Source organism: Berghia stephanieae, chromosome 1 (assembly GCF_034508935.2).
Source record: "Berghia stephanieae isolate SIO BIC M18660-M18661 chromosome 1, UCSD_Bste_1.3, whole genome shotgun sequence".
Classification (NCBI taxonomy): domain Eukaryota; kingdom Metazoa; phylum Mollusca; class Gastropoda; order Nudibranchia; family Aeolidiidae; genus Berghia; species Berghia stephanieae.
Window position 1 is genome coordinate 21,830,944 of NC_088360.1, and position 12,290 is coordinate 21,843,233.

At 36.1% G+C, this 12,290-nt stretch overlaps 1 protein-coding gene across 7 annotated transcripts in view; it reads right to left on the minus strand.

Annotated features, from left to right (window-relative positions):
* The window catches only part of LOC144970364 (multidrug resistance-associated protein 1-like), a 98,280-nt gene that overhangs the window by 13,776 nt on the left and 72,214 nt on the right, over positions 1-12,290 (minus strand). For all 7 annotated transcript variants that reach the window (XM_078909952.1, XM_078909929.1, XM_078909968.1 and 4 more), the window contains exons 26-28: positions 4,034-4,160; positions 3,172-3,273; positions 1,904-2,074 (exon numbers count right to left, since the gene is read on the minus strand). In XM_078909952.1, coding sequence (XP_078766078.1) covers positions 1,904-2,074; positions 3,172-3,273; positions 4,034-4,160 — 400 coding nt within the window. The remainder of the gene's footprint in view (positions 1-1,903; positions 2,075-3,171; positions 3,274-4,033; positions 4,161-12,290) is intronic.

Consider the following 12,290-nt stretch of genomic DNA (forward strand, 5'->3'; position numbering starts at 1 on the left):
TTAGTTGGAATGAACAAGGTGCTATATATGTGGCTATGTGGTCTAGTGCAGGCCTGTAAATGGTTGGTAAAAAAATTGTCGGAACTTTTTGAACACGCAAAAATAGACACAACAGGACAAAAATATGGACACAACACAGATATGACACGTCAATTGACTAGTCAAATCATGTCACTTTCCCCTACTTATTTATAACGAGGTCCTTATTTTATGGTATCAAAAAAAAAAAAATCCCAATTATTTGAGGTCCCAGGTCTGATTTAGTTGTAAAATGAAAGGAAAAGAACAATTCCTACCCTTTTGAAGGATGTGTATCTAGACGTCTAGTGCTCGACACGGGAAACTGCGTATCTTCGTTCCTGTTTGTGTTAAATGTTTACGCTGATTCTTTCGTTTATTTGGATTAATTCTTATAGAAGAAAGAAGAAGAAGAAGAAGAAGAAGAAGAAGAAGAAGAAGAAGAAGAAGAAGAAGAAGAAGAAGAAGAAGAAGAAGAAGAAGAAGAAGAAGAAGAAGAAGAAGAAGAAGAGGAGATGGTGCGGCGGTGTGAGAGCTTTCGAAGAAAAATAATTATTTCGCATTATTTCCATCTCACATCAGGACGGAACCAAAGAAATATAGAGACTGAGAAATAAGAACCGGAGATATGCATGTGTGTTGGTAGCAAAATAGAGAGAAACCTTCCGGTCCGGTTCGACACACTTCTGTGTGTGCGTTATTTACTGACTAGGTGTGTGTGCGTGTAAAGACGACTCGCGCGAACTTCGCGACCTCTCTCTCACTGGCTGTGGCACAGTAGCCAGGCAGTGAATACATAAACGTTTAGCGGAGCGTGTAGGTGGCATGATAATATTATAGCTGATAGACGACATGTTTTGTCTTTAATGCGACAAATAAAAAGTTTTTTTGTTTTGTTTTTTTAAGTCGGCATTTGAAACGGAATAAAATATAATTTTTTCGAGGAACGAAATAAGTCTTTTATTTTCTTTTTTATTGGTTCTGTTCTTTAGCGTTACGAATTTTATTTTTACTATTATCTTTTTTTTTTTTTAGCACTTATTCACTCACTTTCAGATCGGAAGGTCCTGGGTTTGAGCCTTGCTCAGTGCATAGTTGAGTCCTTGGACAAAGCCCTTTACTCACATTAGGTGTGCACCTGGCCGTTATCAGCGTTGTCATTGTCTTTGTCAGAAAAAAATTGTAATATCGCCTAACAGGCATCATGTCTTGTCCTACATGTTAAGTGTTGCTGTTGGTCAGGGACCTCTTGTAAAGCGCTTTAAGCATGTTTAGTGGATATTGCTATATAAAAGCTCAACTTTTAACAATAATATTGAATTCATCGCCATTTAAATAAAACTTGGGGTTCATTTCTGAACATTTTTTGTCGAGAATAAATAGTATATCTTGCATTCAAAAAAACTCGAAGGTCCCAGTTTTCATCGTTGGATTTCAAAATTTACCTTCAGGGGTCCATCCGATCTATCCCGACATATTACCATTTTGAGGGGATGAACCAGATCTGGTCTGCCTGGAGAGTAAAACCTGACACTGAAAGGTCAAGTCGAACTTTTAAAAAAAGAAAGAAAACAAAACAATAAAGTACTACACATGGGACTTTTCGGGCTGCATTGAAATGATCGCATTTTAACTGTTTTTGTTTTTGTTTTACATCATGGCACACGACAGAAGTGCTAGAGATCAGGCGGTCACTGGATCGGAAAAGTAAGTAAGTAGGTTATTGGATGAAGAAGGATTTTGAGCCCGAAATAACCATGCTTAGTATTTCGTTATTCAGCTTTCGTTAAGCTGTTATATTCATTTTTGTATTATGTTTTTTTTGTTTTGTACAGTCCACAGGTTCTGTTGGATGACCTTTCACTGAAGGAAACAAAATGATTACCTTTTCACCTCCACGAATGGTGCAGCTGATTCCCTTGAGGACGAGATCCAGTCCTTCACGATACCGTGTACTGTAGTTCTTGAATTCAATGTCTCCGACACTCGGCCAACCCGAGTTGTTGTCAGAGCCACTGTGACGGGAGATTGGGTCATCGACAATTGTCCAGGGAGCCTTTGGTTGATAAATACAAAAGTCATTATGAATACTAAAAAATATTAGTAACAATATTATTATTATTATTACTAAGATTATTATTATTATTATTATTATTATTGTTGTTGTTGACAATAATAATAATAATAATAATAATAAATAAAATATAATAATAATAATAATAATAATAATAATAATAATAATAATAATAATAAGCGACCTATAAAGCGATCAATTCCACATAAGCATTTTGCATTGTCAAAATTACTCGTCGATTGCTTTGGAAATGTGGGGGTCGTAGTCGTATCTGGCATGGTTTTGGGGGGCAGCGTGGCTCAGTGCTACAGTCTTTACTTCGTACCCGAAAGGTTCTGAGTTCGACTGCCCGCCTCATCGTGTGACCTTGAGCAAGTCACCTCTCCCTAGCTCACTTTGCGGCGCTGCACTGCGGCTGTCGCCTGGGTTATTCCAGTCTTCCCTTGGGATAGACCCTAGAGACAAATTTCCCCTATGGGATGAATAAAGGAAATTGTATTTTTTAAATTTATTATTTTGTCTTACAGAGAGTAGCAGTCGCCATGTAACGAAGGGACTGGGCAGAGATGGGACTTGTAAGGTGTCAAATGGCAAGAGTTGTTAAAAAATATTCTACATGTAATTTTCTTGAGTAACAAAAATAATTTTGTTTATAATACAACTCCATCAAAATCCATTTGGTAGAATAAATAAACAGATAAATACATTTAAAAAACTGAACATAAAGAGTAAATAAATTAAATACAAAATAAACAAATAGATAAATAAATCTTGTATAAAAATCCCAAATATAAATTATATATAATATAATAGTGAAGAATAAATAGATTAATAGAAATAAAAAATTAAATTAATGCATAAATAAATGTATAAATAAATAAATAAATGAAAGCATAAATGTATCAGATGAATAAATAAATACATGAATAAATATATGAATAAATACATGAATAAATAAATAAATAAATAAATAAATAAATAAATATAGACTTGTGCATTTATAATGGGAATCGCTAACCTAGAACAATCTTCATATATTGAAATACAAAACGGAATATTGGCTGCTATCACTATCTTACCTCACTGGCAATGGCAGAGTACTCCATCACTCTTTCCACAGAGACGATGTGCGTTTCCAACAAGCCAAAGAATTCAAAGCCCAGACACATGACAATCGACAGCTGGATCAGAAGACAGGAGACAGATGGTCAATCACATCAAATTATACAACCAAAATTCCAGTCGATTGGACAAGAAATAAACAAAGTGTGAGTCACCACCTCGTTTTGGTATTATGTCCAGTCGAAACAGATGGTGAAAAAAATAAAACGAGTATTATAGTGTAATGTCCTTTAAATAAAATAATAATAATAATAATAATAATAATAATAATAATAATAATAATAATAATAATAATAATAATAATAGTAACAATAATATTAATAATAATACTAATAATAATAATAATAATAATAATATAATAATAATGATACTAATAATAATTAAAAATAATTAAAAAAAAATAATAATAATAATAACAATCATAATAATGGTAACAATAATAATAATTTAAAAAAAAATAATAATAATAATAACAATAATAATAATAGTAATAGTAATAATAATAATAATAATAATAATAATAATAATAATAATAATAATAATAATAATAATAATAATAAAATAATAATAATAATAATAAAAATAATAATCATAAAATAATAATAATAATAATAATAATAATAATAATAATAATAATAATAATAATATAAATAATATAATAATAATAATAATAATAATAATAATAATAATAATAATAATAATAATAATAATAATAATAATAATAATAATAATAAAAAAATTATGATTATTATTATAATTACACAATACTAATGAAAACAAACCATGACAGTGTAGAAATAGACAAGATGTCGTTTGTACCTCAAAGGCATACGCCACGGAGAGTCCAATGATACCAGGTGTGAGGTCATCTCTCATGACGATGGCAAACACACACACACTGCCCACCACCACAAAGGCAACCATATCTAGTCGGGAATACATCCATCTGTGTGTGTGTGTGTATGTGTGTGTGGGGTGGGGGGAGAGGATTGAGTGAGTGAAGGGGTGGGGGAGGGGGAATGAAAACAAAGCAGATTTTATAACGTGTTAAGCATTGAGTGAAATCCATGTTACCGTTACATATCAAAGTTTAAGGTTCAAAGGTTATTTTAGGCAGTTTGCCAATAGGAATCATTTAACTCAACTGTTCTCAATAGATAAACAGATTACACACACACACACACATACATACGCACACACACACACACAAATAAAATAAATGACGAACATACAAATAATTTTAAAAAATAAAAAAATAATAATAATAATGTAATATATTTATATAGTGTCTGTCCCATACAAAATACCTCAAGGCAAACAATACACATGGCGTGCAATATAAAATATAATTTTTTTTAAAAAATGACTCTATCATTTTATCAACAACATTAAAAGATGAGAATACGGAATTTAAAAAAAAAAGAAAGTAAATTAGGGTAAAAATATGTTCTATGAGGTGACACGACAAAAATAATGTCATGAAGCCTGTGGTGTGTCATGAAGCCTGCAGTGTGTCATGAAGCCTGCGGTATGTTCTATGAGGTGACACGACAAAAATAATGTCATGAAGCCTGCGATGTGTCATGAAGCCTGCAGTATGTTCTATGAGGTGACACGACAAAAATAATGTCATGAAGCCTGCGGTGTGTTCTCTGAGGTGACACGACAAAAATAATGTCATGAAGCCTGTGGTATATCATGAAGCCTGCGGTGTGTTCTATGAGGTGACACGACAAAAATAATGTCATAAAGCCTGTGGTATATCATGAAGCCTGCGGTGTGTTCTATGAGGTGACACGACAAAAATAATGTCATGAAGCCTGTGGTATATCATGAAGCCTGTGGTATGTTCTATGAGGTGACACGACAAAAATAATGTCATGAAGCCTGTGGTATGTTCTATGAGGTGACACGACAAAAATAATGTCATGAAGCCTGTGGTATATCATGAAGCCTGCGGTATGTTCTATGAGGTGACACGACAAAAATAATGTCATGAAGCCTGTGGTACATCATGAAGCCTCCGGTATGTTCTATGAGGTGACACGACAAAAATAATGTCATGAAGCCTGCGATGTGTCATGAAGCCTGCAGTATGTTCTATGAGGTGACATGACAAAAATAATGTCATGAAGCCTGCGGTGTGTTCTCTGAGGTGACACGACAAAAATAATGTCATGAAGCCTGTGGTATATCATGAAGCCTGCGGTGTGTTCTATGAGGTGACACGACAAAAATAATGTCATAAAGCCTGTGGTATATCATGAAGCCTGCGGTGTGTTCTATGAGGTGACACGACAAAAATAATGTCATGAAGCCTGTGGTATATCATGAAGCCTGTGGTATGTTCTATGAGGTGACACGACAAAAATAATGTCATGAAGCCTGTGGTACATCATGAAGCCTGCGGTGTGTTCTATGAGGTGACACGACAAAAATAATGTCATGAAGCCTGTGGTACATCATGAAGCCTGCGGTGTGTTCTATGAGGTGACACGACAAAAATAATGTCATGAAGCCTGTTGTATGTTCTATGAGGTGACACGACAAAAATAATGTCATGAAGCCTTAGTGCTTAGGCCACTGGGACCCCCCCTCCCCCCCCCTTTGGGAGTTTATGCCACTATGTTTTTCAAATAATAGAGCTTATTGGCCATACAAATTTCACTGTTACCGTAAAAATAAGTGTCATTTAAGAGAGTTATGGCTCTTTGAAAAAAGTGAGTTGTGTCCCCTTGCAAAAAAGAGACAACATTTATTTCAAAGGCTCTGGAGACTACAATATTACTTCAAATATATGCAAATTGGGTATCAAACTGAAGGAAATTGAATATACTATCAAACTATGTGCACAAGCTTTCAATTTGTAAATATTATATAGATTCACAGAAAGTTGAAACAATTTGTCAGTAATCTCATGAAGTGTCATATCTAAACTTATGGGCTATTTCAGTGTTTTACACAAAAATTTGAAATAAAGAAAAGAATAGGTATGGCGAAGAATGCATTCAACCAGCTGCATACAATTATGAAAAACAGGAATATTAGCATGAAAACAAAAATTAAAGTCCTGGATTGCTATGTACTGTCTGTGCTGCTATATGGTTGTGAGAGCTGGACCATAAACAAGACCATGGTTAAAAGACTGGAGGCAGTGGAAATGTGGTTTTACAGAAGAATGATGAGGGTGTCATGGATGGAAAGGAAAAGAAATGAAGAAATTTTAGAAATGGCAAACAGAAAAAGATCACTGATAACAAAAATCATCAAACGCCAAATGGAATTTTTAGGACACATTATCCGCCACCCTGGTTTGGAAATACTCGCCTTGACTGGAAAGATGAATGGAAAAAGAATAAGAGGAAGACAAAGAATAACGTATTTGAAAGGGATAAGAACTTGGACAGATGAAGCTGAGAAAGGTGGCGCTGCTTTAATAGAACTGGCAAGAGATAGATCAGCTTGGCGGAAGATGACCTCCGACGTCTGCTTCAGATATGGAACTACATGAGATACACAAAAATTATTTTAAATATGGCCAAAAACAGCATGTTCATTAAAAATGTAGCACTGAAGAAAGCTATGGCCCAAGCCTCAACAACAACCTTCATATTTCTACGTAACAGGAAAAACTAAAAGTGTACGCAACCCTTAAATTTTTCTCCACTTTGTGGGATGCCAAATTCATCATAATTTTCATTCTTTTTAAACATGGTATTGATGTCCGGTTTTCGGGGTTTTTCTGTATTACCATGCATTCCGTTTTGGTGATATTCACTTCCATTCCCTTGGCTTCACTATCTACTACCACTTTGTCAACAATCTTTTGAAGTTGGATTTCTGATGTTGCAATGAGTACCGTATCGTCTGCGTATCTTATATTATTTATGTTGTGACCTCCCACTTTTATTCCCTCCATATTATTTATGCCCCTCATGATTGTTTCTTGGTATAGATTAAACAGATCTGGTGAGGCAACACACCCTTGACGGACTCCTTTCTTAATAGGAATGGAATTTCCTGTAGAGTTTCCGATTTTGATAGATGCCTGCTGGGTGTAGTATAATGTTTGCATGAGTCTGAGGTCTTTCTCATCAGCGCCAATGGAGTGCAGTTGTTTTAGTATTTCTTCGTGGCGTACTCTATCAAAAGCTTTTTTGTAGAAGTGCTAAAACAAACATACCAACAAAGGAAACTAATGCCCTTAATAGTGGATCGACAACTATCCTTTTTCGGACACATAGTAAGGAAAGATAAGAATGAATACCTGGCAAGTTGTGGAAAAATACCTGGTAAACGCGCCCGGGGAGACAAAGAAAAACACTCATAGACCAACTGAAGTGCTTCACCAGCCTAACAATCCAAGAGCTGTTTGAAAAGGCAAGAGACAGGGAGGAATGGAGAGAGATAATTCATGCAGTATCCGAAGCCTGGACCAGGCATGGAACCTAGAAGAAGAAGAATTGATGTCCAGTTGTCACATTTAAAAGTAAGTTGAAGATGTGGTAAAAACAATAGATATATAATGAAAAAAGACTAATTTGTTCACAACCCAAGTGAAGCATCATTACCGAAGACTTTTGAACGAAATCCCATTGTTATATCATGAAGAATAATTGATACTCAAAAGGGATTCTTGATTCAAGATGCAGTAAGTACATAAAAACAATATCCTTACAAGAACTTTTTGAAGATCAACACTGTGCTCTTGGGACAAAACAAGAAGCTGGCCAAATAAATTTCTCTGTGCCTTGATTTTGACCACGTTCATGTCTTTTTTTTTTCACTGTTACCACTTTCCTCAATGATGCATATGTCTTGGTCTTGTTCCTTTCTAATGGCTTGTGAAATTCTACAGTCTTTTCCTTCAGTCTGTTTTCAACAAAACTTTCAAACAATCTTTTTCCTGTTTTTTCCACGGCTAGCAGGTCATCAGCAACATCCTCTTGCACTTTCATTCCTGAAGCTAGACTGACCAGACCATCTTCAACTTCAAAGGGATTGATAAATGCTGAAAATGCCTGGAGGATCTTTTGCACTCGCTTTTCACTTTGTCTTTTTTTTCTGCAAGGCTCAATTCTTTGTGGGTGTCTATATCTATACAGTTGTTGTTGCTGATCATTCTTTGGGTTGCTGATACATATTCTGCTCGATTGTGTCTTGTTACACTCCAACGGCTCCCATAGTGGGCAGGGAGGTACATGCTGTGTCTTCTATCCCCCCATACCTGTTTTCCAATTGTTTCCTGTCATTGTCTTGGAATGAGATTACTTAGTTTTGTCCTGATCCTTGCCGGAGTTTCTTGACTGGGAGGGAAACAGTCGAATGTATAGTTATAGTTTTGGGAGATGATATTTTTTTCCTTGTAAATCATCTCTCTGTTATGCATTGTATTATGTTTAGTTTACATATTATATTATATGATTGGTAAACATTTGAGTGTATTCCTCTTAGTTGGGACCTGTGCTTGTGTCTGGATGAGACTTTTAGGTGATCTCAAACTAAGTACTTTAACGGTGTGCTCTTGGAATCTACATCTGTTCCCTATTTGAACCCGTTCCCCTTTGTCTTACCTTTTCTTTTGTGCTTTAATTGTAATTCTATAACTTTTTACTATCCTATTCTCTTCCTTTTTACTGGCGCTGATATGACCTTAATGTGTTGCAAGCGCGGTAAAACCCTTAAAAACAAAAACAAAAACAAACACTCCAACGGTAATAGCTTGGAAGACTCTTGCTGAACCCAACAATACCTCTTTTTGTCTTTGCATGTTTGTTTATTGTTTGTCCAATGGTCATATCAACTGCTATTCTTCCAGCAGGCGTCCTTGATCTGGAGACACTAAATCCATTATCTTGTAACATTTGTTCTGCCCCTGGGTGGGAATGAATCAGGTTGGCTAGTGACACAAAATATACACTGAGATACTTGGCATAATTGTGGTGATTCATGGTAAAAAGCAGTGGGCACAGTTCTTTTAAACAAGATATATGAAGAAGAAAGTTGTTTGTCTTTGTAGCTCGCAGAAACTGGAGGAGAAGCCAAACTCTGTCCATGTATTGGATCCAGTATTGTGCAGTTTTTCCGTACTTTCCTGAGCGGACACTCTCTTTGAAGGCTTCATACTGGGAAAATAACTCAGCATACACAATTGACTGGAGAATTTTATTAGCTGTATGGCTTGAAATTCCTTCGGTGAATTCCTTTATGTAAGACATGAGGTCTTTACTGAGTTTTGAATCCGTGTCCTGCTCAAATTTTGCAAGCAGAAGCCTCTCTAGAGCCTCCAAAACAGACACATGCACTCGTATAGCCCTGTTGTAGTTCTTTCCACTCATAACCCTATCCATAGAACCATGTGCACATAGCCCTGCTTCAGTCACAATTTCTTCAAAACCAGATCCACTTTGGAGCTTTCCCAGGGCACCAAGGTATGAAATTATGGTGTGAAAGACACCCAGGTGAATAATGACTGTTTTGTAAAGCTGTGGGTTTTGCCAGACAATATCGTAAGCTTTCTTTGCTACAGCAAGGTCAAATGTTACAAATGTATATGTGTTATATGCCCATTAATCATGCCTGAATTGTGCTAGTACAAAATTCCTCTTGTTTATTTATCACTGAAAGGAAGCAAATACACTGTAATATATATTTTTTTCATATTATAGAGAAAATGGCTATCAAAGATTTAAAAACCCTATATAGCTTTGTAAAATATTTTATGATCTGAGGCAAAAAATGAGAAATGACAATAAAATTCCACTATTTATTGCATTTGAAGCAATTTTAGGGTGATAAACAATCATTTTATTCACAAAAATGAGTTCACGAAAAATTGCACCCGATGACCTTTCAAGGGCCATAACTCCTGTAAATGATACTTGAAAAAACTGTAACACCCGGATTAATTTGTGTTATATGTCCCTGAAGCATGCCTGAATTGTGCTAGTGCAAAATCCCTCTTATTTATTCATCCTGAAGGGAAACAAGTACACTGTAATAGATTTTTTTTTCAAATTATAGAGAAAATGGCTATCAAAGATTTAAAAACGCTATATGGCTTTGTAAAATATTTTATGATATGAGGCAAAAAATGAGGAATGACAATAAAATTCCACTATTTATTGCATTTGAAGCAATTTTAGGGTGATAAACAATCATTTTATGCACAAAAATGAGTTCACGAAAAATTGCACCCGATGACCTTTCAAGGGCCATAACTCCTGTAAATGATACTTGAAAAAACTGTAACACCCGGATTAATTTGTGCTATATGTCCCTGAAGCATGCCTGAATTGTGCTAGTGCAAATTCCCTCTTGTTTATTCATCCTGAAGGGAAACAAGTACACTGTAATATATTTTTTTTCAAATTATAGAGAAAATGGCTATCAAAGATTTTAGAACGCTATATGGCTTTGTAAAATATTTTATGATATGAGGCAAAAAATGAGAAATTACAATAAAACTCCATTATTGATTGTATGTGAAACAACTTTAAGGTGATAAACAACCATTTTATGCACAAAAACGATTTCACAAAAAATTGCACCTAATGACCTTTCAAGGGCCGTAACTCTCGTAAATGACACTTGAAAAAACGGTAACACCCGGATTAATACTCAAGATATATTGCTGTTTCAGAAAAACCATGTGGCGAAAACTCCCCCAGGGGGGGGAGGGTTTCGCCCACTGGCCCATGCACTACCTGTGGTATATCATGAAGCCTGAGGTATGTTCTATGAGGTGACACGACAAAAATAATGTCATGAAGCCTGTGGTACATCATGAAGCCTCCGGTATGTTCTATGAGGTGACACGACAAAAATAATGTCATGAAGCCTGTGGTACATCATGAAGCCTGCGGTGTGTTCTATGAGGTGACACGACAAAAATAATGTCATGAAGCCTGTGGTACATCATGAAGCCTGCGGTGTGTTCTATGAGGTGACACGACAAAAATAATGTCATGAAGCCTGCGATGTGTCATGAAGCCTGCAGTATGTTCTATGAGGTGACATGACAAAAATAATGTCATGAAGCCTGCGGTGTGTTCTCTGAGGTGACACGACAAAAATAATGTCATGAAGCCTGTGGTATATCATGAAGCCTGCGGTGTGTTCTATGAGGTGACACGACAAAAATAATGTCATAAAGCCTGTGGTATATCATGAAGCCTGCGGTGTGTTCTATGAGGTGACACGACAAAAATAATGTCATGAAGCCTGTGGTACATCATGAAGCCTGCGGTGTGTTCTATGAGGTGACACGACAAAAATAATGTCATGAAGCCTGTGGTATGTTCTATGAGGTGACACGACAAAAATAATGTCATGAAGCCTGTGGTATATCATGAAGCCTGCGGTGTGTTCTATGAGGTGACACGACAAAAATAATGTCATGAAGCCTGTGGTATGTTCTATGAGGTGACACGACAAAAATAATGTCATGAAGCCTGTGGTATATCATGAAGCCTGAGGTATGTTCTATGAGGTGACACGACAAAAATAATGTCATGAAGCCTGTGGTACATCATGAAGCCTCCGGTATGTTCTATGAGGTGACACGACAAAAATAATGTCATGAAGCCTGTGGTACATCATGAAGCCTGCGTGTGTTCTATGAGGTGACACGACAAAAATAATGTCATGAAGCCTGTGGTACATCATGAAGCCTGCGGTGTGTTCTATGAGGTGACACGACAAAAATAATGTCATGAAGCCTGCGATGTGTCATGAAGCCTGCAGTATGTTCTATGAGGTGACATGACAAAAATAATGTCATGAAGCCTGCGGTGTGTTCTCTGAGGTGACACGACAAAAATAATGTCATGAAGCCTGTGGTATATCATGAAGCCTGCGGTGTGTTCTATGAGGTGACACGACAAAAATAATGTCATAAAGCCTGTGGTATATCATGAAGCCTGCGGTGTGTTCTATGAGGTGACACGACAAAAATAATGTCATGAAGCCTGTGGTATATCATGAAGCCTGTGGTATGTTCTATGAGGTGACACGACAAAAATAATGTCATGAAGCCTGTGGTATATCATGAAGCCTGAGGTATGTTCTATGAGGT